Source organism: Pelecanus crispus, chromosome 3 (assembly GCF_030463565.1).
Source record: "Pelecanus crispus isolate bPelCri1 chromosome 3, bPelCri1.pri, whole genome shotgun sequence".
Lineage (NCBI taxonomy): Eukaryota > Metazoa > Chordata > Aves > Pelecaniformes > Pelecanidae > Pelecanus > Pelecanus crispus.
In genome coordinates this window covers 997,330-1,012,332 of record NC_134645.1, presented here as the reverse complement: position 1 = coordinate 1,012,332, position 15,003 = coordinate 997,330, and the positions used below count along the sequence as shown (strand labels likewise).

The 15,003-nt window shown below is 61.1% G+C and overlaps 1 protein-coding gene across 1 annotated transcript; it reads left to right on the top strand.

Moving 5' to 3' along the window:
* Positions 1 to 7,490: 7,490 nt before the first annotated feature.
* On the top strand, positions 7,491 to 9,081 carry NKX2-2 (NK2 homeobox 2). The gene is made up of 2 exons (XM_075708410.1): positions 7,491 to 7,749; positions 8,522 to 9,081. Exons 1-2 carry the CDS (start codon positions 7,491 to 7,493, stop codon positions 9,079 to 9,081), a joined length of 819 nt encoding a protein of 272 aa, XP_075564525.1.
* Positions 9,082 to 15,003: the final 5,922 nt, after the last annotated feature.

The window sequence follows — 15,003 nt, the reverse complement described above, 5'->3', positions numbered from 1 at the left end:
CCGCCCTGCACTCGGCGGAGACAATGCGAGAGCCGCGGAGCCGCGCTCAGCCCCCGCCCGCGTAGGGCCCCCGGCCCAGGTGAGCCCCGCCGGGCGGGCAGGGGGGCCCGGGGCGGCCGGGCTGCCGCAGCGGGGGGACCCGCACCGCCGGGGGGGGGAGGAAAAAAAAGGGAAAAAAAAAAAACAAAACCCCACCGGAGCGCCGGGGCTGGGGTGCAGCAGGTGGGAAGGGGCTTGCGGCGCAGGTAGAAGTTGTTGGGGAGCGGGGAGCGGGGGGCGCGTCCCCCTGCCCCGACGGCGGGGTCCGCCGGGCACCGTCCAGCGCCCGGCGTGGGGGGGGGGGGGGGGGGGGGGCGGCGGGGCGCTCCGCCCGCCTGGCCCGGGGAGGGGGGAGCCGGGGGGGTCCCCCCCGCTGCCCCGGTGGCGGGACACTTCTCGGCTGCGACGGCAGAGTACGCCAGAGGACCGGGAATGGCCCCGGCCCCCGCCCGGCCCCGGCTCTGCCCGCCGCCCCTCTCCCTCCTCCGCCACTGCTTCATCCCCCGGTCTCCCCCACGCCGCGCGTGTGCGCCCCGGCTCGGTCCCGGGTGCTCGGCTCGGGTCCCCCCGGGGTGCCCCTTTCCCCATCCTTCTCCCGAAAAAACCCTGACACCCCCCCCCACCTCCACCCGGCGGGCGTGCGGGCAGCGCAGTCTTCCTCGCAGGCTTCCCGTGGACCCCCACTCGCGACACGCACCCAGCCAGCTCCCTGGGCACAGCCGGGCTCCCCGCTAAGCCCCCCGTGCTGTGGGTGCGGGTGTGCGAAGTGGAGCCCGATAAGAAAGTGCTGCCGGCCCCAAATCCCCCCCACACACCCCCCCCAACCCCGCGCTGCCGTCGCCCTCGGCCAAGCGGGCCGGGTTTTCTCTTCCCGAGGAGAAAACGTTCGTGACAAAGCTTAATCTCATCGGGACGCGTTTAATCATCCCGGAGACGGGAACGAATCCGGCCGGGGGGCTCGCTGGCGGGGGCGAAACGTTTGCCCGGCAAATAAAACAGTTTATAATAGACTGGAAAGGGGAAGGGAGGCCCCGGGCCGGGCTTACAGCTTTCGCCGGGGGTGTGGGGGGGGGGGGGATATGTATAATAAAACAAAAAAAAAAAAAAAAGAAAAAAACGTAAAAAAATAGCTGGGTCGGGCGGCTGCGGGTTGCGGGGGGCTGCGGGCTCCCGGCTTTGTGCTCGCCCGCACGGCCTTAACGAAGTGCCCCAGCGCTATGGGCAATATTTTCAAAGATCTCATTAAAGTGCATTTATCAAAGCCCTAACATGTGCCCTCCGGCTCCGCCGTAACCCCGCTAGCCCCCAGGGAGGAGGGGGAAAAATCCCAATTTCTATTACAATTCACCGCCTCGGGAGGTTGGTTGGAGGGCAGGCTAGACCTAGATCTACAAATTTATAAGTAATGTCGGTGAATTGGAAGGATTTCTCCGTCTTTGAAGCTTCGGGGGGAAGGAGATAGAGTAATCGTGAGAATAGGAAAGCTCATTTAGATTCCTATGTCCTGGAGAAGATTTAATTGTCTGCGGGAGAAAGGCAGGCCGGCGCCGAGATTTTGGGGGGTGGCAGGGGCTTTCTCTTGCGCCTCGATAGGGAAGGCTGCTGCCGGCTCCTTTTCTGTGTGCGGGGGAATCTTCCCCCCTTTTTTCCCCCCCTTTTTTTTTCTCTTTTTTTTTTCCTTTTTTTTTCTCTCTTTTTTTTCCCCCTCTTTTTTTTCTCTTTTTTTCCCTTTTTTTTTTTTTTTTTCCTCTCTTTTCTTTCCCCCCGAAACATCCTTAACGCCTTTGTTAATGCCATTTTTCCAGCCGCGAACAGAGACGGGAATTTCACCCCGCAGAAACTCCGAGCCCCGCGCGTTGCAATTAAGTTCTTGAAAGCGGCGGAGGATTCAGAGCCCTCTGAATCCTCCTGATTTCAGGAAATACGATTTTTTTTTTTAATTTTTTTTTTTTTTTAACACTCCCTCCCGCGGCCAGGATGCCGGTGTGCAAGGTAATCCCGTGGCGTGGGTTCCCCGTCCCCGCTCCCTTTCCCACGGCCTGGCGTGGCCGCGTCCCCGCCGAGCCGGCAGCATCTCTGCGGAGCTACCGCTTTACGGCTGGGGAAAAAAAAAAAAAAAAAAGAGCAAAAAAGCAATTTAAACCCCTCCGTGCGGGGCTCGGGGAGGGTATATTTCAAAGCGGTAGTTTTATTTTGATTTGTTGGTGTTGCTGTCGGTTTGGGTTGGGTTTCTATCGCCGACAAAAGATGTCTTCTGTAAGGACGCGACTCCCCTTTCCCCCGCCGCACTTTAAAACAAAGAGGGTGCTGCTCACAGGGGATGCTCCCGAGGTGAAGCTCCTAGGAACAATTACCAGGAGCGACACGGGCTGCGCGCCCCTTCCCCTATTTATTTCCAGTGTCGCTCAGCCTCGGAGAGAAAATAAACCTGTCCCCCCAACAAAGGCTTCGGGCGCCTTCGCTGATCCGTGCCGAGCGGCGAGGTGCAGCCCGGTTTTTGTTTGTTTGTTTGTTTGTGGTCTGGAGCGAAGGAAAACAATAGCTCGCACCTTGGGGCTGAGCAAACAATGAACGGATCCGCTCGACGCCTCTTACGGGGGTGCGATGCGGGGCCGGGTTAGAGGCCAGAACCGCACGGGGAGGGGGGGAATAGCGGGACACCCCTGCCAAGCCCCCTTTCAGTCATTTTTTTTTTTAAATACGTGGATATGTATTTTGCATTATTACCTGTGACACACGCACGCGGTGCCGCTGGCCAGAGGAGGGCTGGCAGCGAGGGGCGCGGGTGGCTCCCACCCCAGGGGCACACCCGGCGCTTTTTGGGGACCCCTCGCCCCGCGGGAGGACGGAGCGAGCGAAGGCACCGCGCCGCTTCCAACACACCACCCACGGGTCTCCCGTGGCGTGGCCAGAGCCCCGCTCCGCCCGCCCCCCCGGGCCGTGGGGGCTGTCCCCCGCTCCGCCGCGTCCCCCTGCTCCTTTTTGCGGGGACGGGGTCCCGGCTGCCACCGCCACGCGTGAGCGGGGAGCGCCGGCCGGCCCACGCCACCACCCCCGGGCACCGCAGCGCGGAGAGCCGCTGGGAAGGGCTCTTTCCCTCTCTTAGCCCCCCCCCGAGTGCTTCTTCCCCCCTCTTAAAAAAAAAAACCAACAAGCTTTAATGCCGCTAAAACCAGCACCCGCCGCCCGTGGGGTGGGGGGCCCGCTCCCCACGCAGCTCGGGGAAGCGGGGGACGAGGGGGGGAGGGGGAGCGGGCTGGGAGGGCCCCCCCGGCAGGGTCTGTGCCCCCCTCACCCCCCCGGGCGCCGTGCCACCCCCTCGCCGGAGCATCCCCCCCCCCCACCCGGCGGGTCCCGCGCGTGGGGAGGGCCGGGCCGCCGCGGGGGGCGGGCAGCGCGGCCGGGGGGGCTCCCACGGCGGGAGAAAGGCGCGCAGGGTGGCGGGGAGCGGCCCCCGGCGCTGTCGCGATAGCCGCCGACCTGCCGTCGGGTTTTTTCTCTCCGCCCCCCCCCCACGCCGCGCGGCTGCGTCCCGGCCCCGCGACCCCTCCTGACGTCAAAGGGCCCGGGCCGCTCTCACGTCACCCGCCCGCCGGTGACGTCACGGCGTCCCGGGCCGCTCGCTCGGTGCGGGGGGGGAGAGCGGCCTCGCCCCGCAGCGTTGCCCCGCGCGTGGGATTTCGCTTATAAATATAGCGAGGGGGAGGGGGCCGCGGCCCCCGGGGCTTTGCGTGCCCACGCGGGACCGCTGTCCCCCGCGGGTTAACGGGCCGCCGGCCCCGGCTCTCCGCCGGGAGAAGCTTTACCCCTCCGGTGGTGCCGGGGCCCGGCCAAAGCCCCCCACCATGGGGGGACAGGCCAGCCCGCAGCGACCCCCGGGGCCGTGTCCGCCTTCACGCGGCTGCAGGGCCCGGCTTCCTCCCGTGGGCGGCCCCTGCTGCCCCCGCCGTCGGGGCCCCACGTCGCCGGGGGTTCGCAGGACGCGCTGCCCGTGTTGCGGCACTCGGGTTTGGCTGGGGGGCTCCTTATTATCATTAGCATTATCGTTATCATCATCATTCTCATCACCACCACCCTCCTCATCATCACCACCACCATCACCACCACCACTATCATGATCCTCATCACTACCACCACCATCATCATCCTCATCACCACCACCATCACCACCATCACCATCACCACCATCCTCATCATCACCACCACCATCACCACCACCACCATCCTCATCATCACCACCACCATCACCACCATCACCACCACCACCATCCTCATCATCACCACCACCACCACCACCATCATCATCACCACCAGAACCATCATCATCACCACCACTACCATCATCATCATCATCCTCATCACCACCACCACCATCACCACCATCATCATCATCACTTAAGGCCTGGCTCTTCATCCCCAAAGAAGCGGGGGCCACCGGCCCCGCCGCCCCCAGGCTCTGCCCACCCCTCCCCGCCTCGGCTTCTTTCGGGGTTCTTTAATTCGGGACGTTGCATCGTCGTCCTGCCGCTGTCGCGACTGTCGCTGTCATTACGGCTATTTTGGGGGGTTTCCCCCCCTCACTTGCCTGAGGGTAGGAATGAAAACCCCATCTTGCCCCATCCGAGGGAAACGCGGCCGCCTCCCCCTCTCCGGGCAGGTCGGGGGGGTTAGGGGGGGATATAAATCCCTATCGATAAGGCCGAGATTTGCTGGAAATTCGGGCTCCGTGGCTGGTGCGTGGCCCAAGCCCCTCCCCCGGGGAAGGGGACGCGGAGCGGGGGAGCGCCCGCCCGAGGGGTTCCCTCGATATCGGGGAAGGACTCCGAAATGGATGAAGAAATAGCCATTGAGTGCGGTTGAATACCATGACAACTAGGAACAACCTCAGATTTATTCCCAACAGTTAGGACACATTGAAAGAGGGCGTCAATCACGTATTATTTCGCCACTGAAATAAATGCAAAAACTGCGCCGAGACAAAGGGTTCCAACAGAAGCCGGACATTTGTCTACATTGCGGACATTGTTTCCAGCTTAGCCATAGGGTTGTATTTGTGTTTGCGCGGGTCCGACCACCCAGGATGTGCTCAGGGGCTCGCTTAAAAAAAAAAAAAAAAAAAAAAAGAGAAGGGGGGGAAAAAAAAAAATCCCTGGGCATTGTCAGCCACATCACATACTTTATGGGAGGCAGGCTGGGGGCTGGGGAAGGGAAGATGGGGGGAGCGGGGAGGGAGAGGAGGGGAAGGTGCGAATCCATTGCTCGGCAAAGGGGAGGATGGCGGGGACACCGGCTTCCTCCGCTTCCCACCACCCGCGGCCCCCTTCCTGCTCCTTCCTCCTGGAAGAGAAACTCGGTCGGAAGTTTTCCCAGAAATAAAGGTGGTGGCGGGAAGGCCCTTCCCAGATTGGAGCCCCCGCGCCCCTTCCCTGCCCCGCACACCAGCATCGTCCCGGGCCGGGGCCCGGCTGCAGGGCGGCCCAGGGATGGGGAAAGGGAAGGGGAAGGAAGGGGATAAAGAAGAGGAAGGAAGGGGAAAAGGAAGAGGAAGGAAGGGGAAAAACGATGGGGAAGGAAGGGGAAAGGGAAAAGGAAGGAAGGGGAAGGGAAGAGGAAGGTCCGGGCCAGGGTGCGCACAGCCGAGGGACCTCGGCGGGCGCAGGGAAGGGGAGGAAGAAGGAAAATGGAAATAAAAGTTGGTGGCAGACAGAGAGAGGGGGAAGAATTTGGGGAGGGGGCTGTTGGCAGCCCTGCGCCGGGCAGGGGGAGCCTCCGTGGCCGCTCCACCGGGACCCGCGGCCAGGGATGCTGCGGGGCTCGGCGGCTGCCGGTGGCGTCTGTCTGCGGATACCTGGAGGTCCGGCCTTCCAAAACGCCTTTTTGGAAAGCAACCCCTTCTTTAGCCCCCCCCTCCTTCCCCAGATCCTGAAAAAGAAAGGGGAAAAAAAAAAAAAAAAAAAAAAAAAAGAGAGAAAAACCTGAATTCAGCCGTATTTGTATGTCCGTCGGGCTCCAGCCCATCGCACGAACCACCCGGGCTGGGTTTTATTCCCCTGGAAGAAGGAGGCAAAATCACTGAGACCTCTCCAAATAAAGCCCCCCCCCGCGCCCCCCGCCCCCAGGTAATCACCTCCCGGATCTCCCCGGGTCGTGACTGACGATCGCGTTTTGCCAGTTCGGTTAATTTCGGAGCAAACTAGAATCAATTACTGGCTGTTTAATTTCCAGCCTTCATCCCTAAAGCCTCAACCAAAATATTGACCTAGGCGGTTTAGATAAGTTGGTCTCTTGCCATCTGAGCCGCCTCGCGTTTCGGGCCCGCGCGGGGGCTTTGAGCGCTTCCCCGAAAAAAAAAAAAAAAAATTAAAAAAAAAAAAAAAAACCAAACCAAAAAACGCTGTCCGCGGGTTTGCGTGGGCGCGCAGGCTGCGCGGGAGGGGCGGGAAACCGCGCACGCAGCCGCCCTCGCTCCTTATCACACCCCACCCGCCCCCTCCCTTAATTTCCCCCCCCCCCCCCGCTTTTCGAGGCAATCGGTGGAAAACACACTTTGGAGTGCGCGGAATATCGGGCTGGTGTGCGAGGCTCTTTGTATGTAAATACTGTGTTTTAAGGAAAAAAAAAAAAAAGAAAAAAGACACCCCCCCCCCTCGCTGACACACACACACACGCGCGGAAGGGCCCTCCCCACGCCGGTAATTAACTGACACGTTATACCACTCATCACCAATGGTGGAAGCTCGGAGCTCGCCCAAAACCCGCAATTTCACATCTGCAAACACTGTCTTCATCCACTTGACTTCCAGGACCCGCCCACACGTGGCCAACCTTTCGCGGGTTTAATGTATTTTTTTTCTCCCTCCTCTCGGCAGGTTCATGTGTGGGGACCAGCCTTATATGGACTGCTCGCTCCAGCAATGGCTCGGTTTTTTCAAGCGGCAGGCACGGGTTCGGGGTGTTTAAGCAAGATCTAGAAGTGATTTTTTTTCTTTTTTTTTTTTCCTTTTTTTTTCCTTTTTTTTCCTTTTTTTTTTTTCCCTTTTTCTTTTTTTTTTTTTTTTTTTTTTTTTTTGGCATCTCTTTCCCCCTTTTCCCTGGACTTACAAACTATTTCCGAAGCCAGCTGCTGCCTCCCGCTCTCTGAATTTCCCCCGTGGCAGAACGAGCCCGTGGAAACCACCACCGCAGAGATCCACCGCTGCGGCTCCGCTCGCTTTTTTTTTTTTTTTTTCTTTTTTTTTTTTTTTTTGGCACAAACCCCTCCGGTTATTTTTTTATCTATCTATATTCTTCTTTTTTTTTTTTTTTCTCCCTCCTCCACGCGTGCCGCCGCCCCGCAGCCTCCTCCCCCGGCTGCGTGGCGTTGTCCCCGCCGCTCCCCGCGTGTGCGCCCGTGAGACGGCGGATCGGCCAAGCTGCTCCTTCAACTTTCCTGCCGAAAATTTGCCCGGAACATGTCTCTGACCAACACAAAGACGGGCTTTTCGGTGAAGGACATTCTGGACCTCCCCGACACCAACGATGAGGACGGCTCCGCCGCCGAGGGAGGCGAGGAAGAGAGCGAGGCGCCGGAGCCGCCCAAAAAAGCGGGAGTTTTGGGACAAACCCCCTTGGACACTGTTCAGACGCTGCCTTTGAAGAACCCTTTCTATGATAACAGCGATAATCCCTACACGCGCTGGCTGGCGAGCGCCGAGGGCATCCAATACTCCCGTGAGTACCGCGGGGACGGCGACGGCGGGGACGGGGCTTCCCCGCCGGCCCCGGGGGCGAGCGGGGGGGCTTTGCCGCTCGCCACGGCTGGCTGAGCCCCGGCCGCTGCCTCCATCCCTTCCCCCCCCCCCCCCCCAAAAAAAAAAAAAAAAAAGGAGGGGGCGAGCCGCGCTGCTCAGCGCGGCCGGAGGGATGCGGGGGGCGGCGGGAGGGATGGGGGGGGGTGGCCGGAGGGATGCGGGGGGTGGTCGGGGGGATGCGGGGGGTGGTCGGAGGGATGGGGGGGGATGGTCGGAGGGATGCAGGAGGTGGTCGGAGGGATGCAGGAGGTGGTCGGAGGGATGCGGAGGGATGCAGGGGGTAGCCAGAGGGATGTGGAGCGTAGCCGGAGGGATGCAGGGGGTAGCCGGAGGGATGCGGGGGGATGCAGGGGGTGGTCGGGGGGGTGCAGGGGGTAGCCGGAGGGATGTGGAGTGTAGCCGGAGGGATGCAGAGGGATGCGGAGTGTAGCCGGAGGGATGCAGGGGGTGGCCGGAGGGATGCGGAGCATAGTCGGGGGGATGCGGAGCGTAGCCGGAGGGATGCAGAGGGATGCGGAGTGTAGCCGGAGGGATGTGGAGCATAGCCGGAGGGATGCAGGGGGTAGCCGGAGGGATGCGGGGGGTGGCCGGAGGGATGCGGGGGGTGGCCGGAGGGATGCGGGGGGTGGCCGGAGGGATGCGGACCCCCCCCTGCCCCGCTGACGGCTCTCTCCGGGCCGGACTCCCCGCAGTGCACGGGCTGACGGCCGGCGGCGGTGGCCAGGACCCCGCCGGCAAGTCGCCGGAGCCGTCGGCCGACGAGTCGCCCGACAACGAGAAGGAAGCGGCGGGCGGCGGGGACGCGGGGAAGAAGAGGAAGAGGAGGGTGCTCTTCTCCAAGGCGCAGACCTACGAGCTGGAGCGGCGGTTCCGGCAGCAGCGGTACCTGTCGGCGCCGGAGCGGGAGCACCTGGCCAGCCTGATCCGCCTGACGCCCACCCAGGTGAAGATCTGGTTCCAGAACCATCGCTACAAGATGAAGCGGGCCCGGGCCGAGAAAGGTATGGAAGTGACTCCTCTTCCCTCCCCGCGGCGGGTGGCCGTGCCGGTCTTAGTCAGGGACGGCAAGCCCTGCCACACGCTCAAAGCTCAGGACTTGGCAGCCGCGACTTTCCAGACGGGAATCCCCTTCTCCGCCTATAGCGCCCAGTCTCTACAGCATATGCAATACAACGCCCAGTACAGCGCGGCCGGCAACCCCCAGTACCCCACAGCACACCATTTGGTACAAGCTCAGCAATGGACTTGGTGAACGCTGGAGGGGAGCGCGCACACACGCACACACGGCCCGCACACACACAAACACAAAAAAAAAAAAAAAGGAAAAAAAAAAAAAGGAGGAAAACAAAAATAATAAAGAGAGAGAGAGAAAGAGACAGACTGATGCTCCAAAAATAAAATCAAAACTGCGGGGGGAAGGAATGGAGAGGGAAACGCTATTATTATTATTATTATTATTATTGCTATTATTATTATTATTATGTTTTGTTTTTTCCCTCTCCCGTTTCTTTTCCCCTCCATTTTTTTTTTTTTTTGGGGGGGGGGGGGTCGGTTTCATTTCGGGGGGAGGCGGGGGGAAGGGAGGGGAGGTGTTTTTTGTGCGTCATTGTTTACAGAAATTTTTGCGCCATTCAGAGTGGTCCTGTCTACCTACAACTAAAATAAAAAAAAAAAAGGAGGGGGGGGGGAATCGTCACAATTTAAAAAAAAAAAAAAATAAAGAATAAAACCCCCCCGCTGCTCCTGTGGTTTTGTGAGGAACGGGCGTGAGCCCGGAGCGCCGCGCAGGGCACCCCGACACGGGGACCCCCACCGCTTCCCCCCCTCGGGCAAATTTTCGGCCGCCTCTAACCCCCGACAACGATTAGCGGGGGGGTTTTTGCACCTCGCCGTGACTCTGGCTGCCGTGGGGAGCCGCCGGGGCTTTCGTTTTGGTTGATCTTATTTGGGGGCTGCGCACAACTATTCCCGAGTAACCATGAGCGGGGGTGGGGGGAGAAACGCGGATTAAACCCTCGCTGCTGGCCGCCGCAGGAAAGCGGGCTCATTGTGTGCAAAGCCAGGCTTTCGATATTTTAGTACGAATTTAATTTTTTTTTTTTTTTTAAAAAAAAAAGCTGTGTTTCAAGGGAAAGAAAAAAAAAAAAACTGGAGAAAGAGAAGGAAGCGATAACAACGACGAACCGGTTTTGTTCGACTCCTCGGTGCGGCCGGCGTTTCGGCGTGGGGCCAGCGTGGCCGGGGGGTCCCCGCGGGGAGACACGGCCGAGCAAGGCCCCACGCCCCCCCCCCCCACGCCCACCGCCCCGCAACTTCTTTTTTTTTTCGGGGGAAAGCGGCTTTTTTCGGGGCAGTCGGCTTCAGCCCGGCTCCTCCGCAACACCCGGAGCTGGCGAAACACGGAGGCGGGGGCGGGAGAGAATTATTTTATATCTGTGCTCGTGCTTTTATCCCCCTCAGTGCCCCCCCCCCCCCCCCCGTGCAGCTGGGGTCTGCCGGCTGCGGAGTTTTGGGTACCGGCATCACGGCAATGCCCCCCTCCCCGGGCTGGGGGCCGTTTGCATGGGGGGGGGGAGCGGGGAAACTTCTGGTTCAGCCCTCGGGGCTGCGCCGGCGGCTGGGGCAGGCCAGGGGAAAGGGTTAACAGCTGGGGCACCCCCAAAAAAAGCACGGGAGGGGGGGGATAAGGGAGAGGAGAGAGGCGAGGCGGGGCGGCCGGTTTGGGTGCAGCCGGGGCCCCTGCGCGCTCCTTGGCCCTCCCCTGCCATTTTAGGATGGTAAAGGTGCTGCAATTTTTTTTTTTTTTTTTTTTTTTTAACAAGGCTTTGGGGTGTGATGGGGCCGGGGCAGCGCCCGCCCCGTCCCGCCGGGGCTGAGCCCGCCCGGTTCGGCTCAAAGCCCCGAGCAAAGCGATGCTGGGTACCGGTACCGGCCCCTCCGCCGCCCGCCGGCCACAAAGCCCCGGGCACAGCCTCCACACTCCGTGTTTGTTTTTTTTTTTTAATCCCTTTTCCCCCGTTTCCCCCTTTTTTTTTTTTTTTTTTTTTTTTCTTGTTCCTCCTTCCCCCTTCCCTCGCCTCCCCGCCGGGTCAGCCCTTACCCAAACCACCCGAAGCCGGGGAAGCTGCGGCGGGGCGGCCCCGGGGACCTCCGTGCGCACCGGCGGGGCGGCCCCGGCGGCAGGGAACCGGCCCAGCAAGCGGGGCAGCCGGCCTGGCAGCCCGGGGAGGCTCCACCGGGGTCCCGGGCTGCGGGGGGGGGCACGGATGTGTGCAGGTTTTCCCCCCTCCAGCCCCACCGTGCGAGGCAGGAGCGGGAGAGAAGGAAAATTGTCACTTTTTTTTTCTCCTCCTCCTTTTTTTTTTTTTTCTCCTCCTCCTTTTTTTTTTTTTTTCCTCCTCCTTCCCCCCAGGCTCTGCTAAGTCTATAAAACCAGTTGTGTGGCCCTAACCTCCGTGGCCTTATATCTCCCATGCTGCCGGGCCAGCTCCGGGCAGTCTATCTTTGCACAATATACAGTAGACTTCACAAAACAGCACAATGGGGGAGGCAGGGAGGTGAGCATGTTAGAGGCGTGCATATTAAAAAGAGACGAAGGCAAAGGCAGCCAGGGCTGGGCCGGGGAGGAGAAAAATAGGAGAGACAGTTTGGGGGGGGTGGGCCCCCCTCCCTGTGCCTTCCTTCCCCCCCCCCCCGCCCCCCCCCGCCTTCTTTTTAGGGCCATTCAATTCATTTATGGGAGGCAGTCCATCTCGGAGTCAGGGAGCAGTGTCCTTTGCGTTTTGTTAGGGCTGTCACTCGTGCTCATTGTTAGGCGTGTTCTACATGTTGTATCCCATATGGCCAGCTGGGCCGGGGGACCCCTCACAAAACCCAAATTGTGCCCAGCTTTCAAAACCAGCATTGTTGTCTGTGAAAGGAAGACGAATTAAAAATTCGTGCTATATCTATTCTGGAAAAAAAAAAAAAAAAAAAGGAGGGGGGGAGGGAAAAAAAGAATCCCTCTCTCTTTCTCTCCCTCTCTCCTCTCTCTCCCTCTCTCTTTGAAGACTAACAGAGGCCCTCCTCTTCTCCTGGTCCCCGCTGACAAGTTTCTCTCTCATTTCACAGGAAATTAGGCTTTCCCCCCCCCCCCCCCCCCGCCCCAAAGACCCGAGCACATCTCCCCCGTAAAACCCCGGGCGCTGCCCGCTCCTGCGCCTCCGGCCGCCAGCACAGCTCTGCTGCCCGCTCTGCCTGCCCTGCCTGCTCTGCTCTGCTCTGCCTGCCCTGCCTGCTCTGCTCTGCCTGCCCTGCCCTGCCTGCACTGCCCTGCTCTGCCCTGCCTGCCCTGCCTGCACTGCTCTGCCCTGCCTGCCCTGCCCGCCCTGCTCTGCCCTGCCTGCACTGCCCTGCTCTGCCCTGCCTGCCCTGCTCTGCCTGCTCTGCTCTGCCCTGCCTGCTCTGCCTGCCCTGCCCTGCCTGCTCTGCTCTGCTCTGCCTGCCCTGCCTGCTCTGCTCTGCCTGCCCTGCTCTGCCCTCCCTGCCTGCCCTGCCCTGCCTGCACTGCCCTGCTCTGCCCTCCCTGCCTGCCCTGCCCTGCCTGCACTGCCCTGCTCTGCCCTGCCTGCCCTGCTCTGCCCTGCCTGCTCTGCCCGCCCTGCTCTGCCCTGCCTGCCCTGCTCTGCCTGCTCTGCTCTGCCCTGCCTGCCCTGCCTGCTCTGCCTGCCCTGCTCTGCCTGCTCTGCTCTGCCCTGCCTGCCCTGCTCTGCCCTCCCTGCCTGCCCTGCCTGCTCTGCTCTGCCTGCTCTGCTCTGCCCTGCCTGCACTGCCCTGCTCTGCCCTGCCTGCCCTGCTCTGCCCTGCCTGCCCTGCTCTGCCTGCCCTGCTCTGCCCTGCCTGCACTGCCCTGCTCTGCCTGCTCTGCTCTGCCCGCCCTGCCTGCTCTGCCTGCCCTGCCTGCTCTGTCCTACCTGCTCTGCCTGCCCTGCCCTGCCCGCTCTGCCTGCCCTACCTGCTCTGCTTGCCCTGCCTGCTCTTCCTGCCCTGCCTGCCCTGCCCGCACAGCGTGGAGGCCGCTGCGGGCAGCAGAACAAGGCTGCGGGCAGCAGAACAAGGCTGCGGGCAGCAGAGCAGGGCTGCGGGCAGCAGAGCAGGGCTGCGGGCAGCAGAACAAGGCTGCATTCAGGGCCGGTAATGTTATGCAGGCAGCCTCCCTGCCCGGCCCGGCCGTACCGCGCGGCGGGCTGGCACGTCCCGCTTCGGCCCCGGAGAAACGGCTCTTTCTTGTGGCAGCAACTCGTTGTGCAAGGCAGGCCGGCGGGGGTGGGGGCGGGGGGAGAGAGAGAATGGGAGGCCAAAATAGGAAAAAAAAAAGAGAGAGAGAGAGAAGGAAAACGAGAAGGAAAACGAGAAGGAAAAAGAACAAAAAGAGAAAAGGAGAGAAAAGGAGAGAAAAGGAAGGAGAGAAAAGGAAGGAGAGAAACAGGAGAGAGAGAAAAAATAGAAAAGAGAAAAAGGAGAGAGAAAAACTAGAAAAGAGAAAAAGGAGAAAAGAGAAAAAGAAAAGAAAGGAAAATGAAAAGAAAGAAAAAAGGAAAGAAAAAAGAAAAGAAAAAAGAAGAAAAAGAAAAAGAAAGAAAAAATAAAAGAAAAGAAAGGGAAAAAGAAAACAAAGGAAAAAAGAAAAGAAAGAAAAAAAAAGAAAAGAAAGAAAAAAAAAGAAAAGAAAGAAAAAAAAAGAAAAGAAAGAAAAAAAAAAGAAAAGAAAGAAAAAAAAAGAAAAGAAAGAAAAAAAAGAAAAGGAAAAGAGGGGGACCCCCGAAGCGAACCCTCCTTGCATTCTCCCCGCCCCAGGCAGGGGCGCGGGGGCTGCGCGGGGGCTGCGCGGGGGCGTTGCTCCGGGGCGGGATCGGGCCCTCAGCGCTGAGGCTTCACCGGGCTCCGGCCCCTCCGCCCCCGCCCCCCCCCCCGCCTGCAGGTTTGGCAGCAGCCCCCACCCCACCCCGCCCCGCTGCCCGTGCCCCCCGTACGCCCCCCGCCCCGAGGAGCCGCCCGCCGGCTTCAGATCGCGACGCGCTCCGCCGATCGCGACTTGGGGCACAAACGGGCGCTTGCTGGGGGGCGGTGGGGAGCTGAGCCCGGGCTCCAGCCCCCTCCTCGCCCCGCTCCCGGGATCCGCTCCCTTTCCTCCCCCTCCCCGCGCCGTTTTTCCCCCCTTTTCTCCTTCCTCTCGCAGGGAAGGAACTATTTAGGCGCTCAGATAACCTGATAATGAGCTGGAAGCCCCCTTAAGCCCTGGAAATAACTTACTTTCGTCACCTATTGACTGTTTGGCTTAGTTTGGAACCGGTGTGGATTTTTCGGGTCTTTTCAAGAGCGCCGGTCAATGAAAAGCTAATCCAATATTTACAAAGTATAAGGGCAATTCTCGGCGGTGTTTATTAAGGGGCCGGTGGGGAAAGGGCTGCGGGGGGACACGGGGCGAGGGGGGGGGGGGGCTGTGTCGTGTGTGTCCCCCCCCCCCCCCCGCGCCGGCTGGAGCGGCGAGATAGGGCCCGGGGCGATATTTCGGGAAATTTGCACTTGTGGCTTCGGGAGCGCGATGCTCTCCCCGCATCACCTCCCCCTACCCCCGCACCCGCACATAACCCCCCGCAGCCCCCCGCCCGCGGCCAGACAGCCCGAAAAAGGAAACAGCTGGTGAGTTTATCGTGGTTTTTTTGGTTGTTTTTTTTTTTTTTTGCAGCGGGAGGGATTTATTTGATGCCCCCCCCGCGGTGCGGGGCCCGGTGGCCGCGGGGAGGCAGCAGAGCCCCGCGCAGCCCACCCAGGGAAGGGGCGGCGGGCCCCGACCTCTCGCTCTCCCCCGGGGTTTGGGGGGGGGACCCAGGGGAGCCGCGACGGTGGGCAGCGACCCCCGACACCCCCCCCCCCGGCGGGGCCGCGGGCGGCCGCAGGGGGGCGCTGCTGGATAAGGGACGCGCCGTCGGGGCTTCCCCGGGACCCCCGCCCCCCCCAAGGACCCCCACTCTGGGACCTGCTCACAGCATCACCCCCCGGGGAAGGGACCCTCCGAGCCGGCCAGTGACACGGCAGCGGCACGGGGAGGGGGGGGATGGATGGGGAGCACGACCGGGGTGAGGTGGGTGAAGGGGAAGGGGAAGGGTCCCGCCGGCACCCTGCCTCCCCCCGC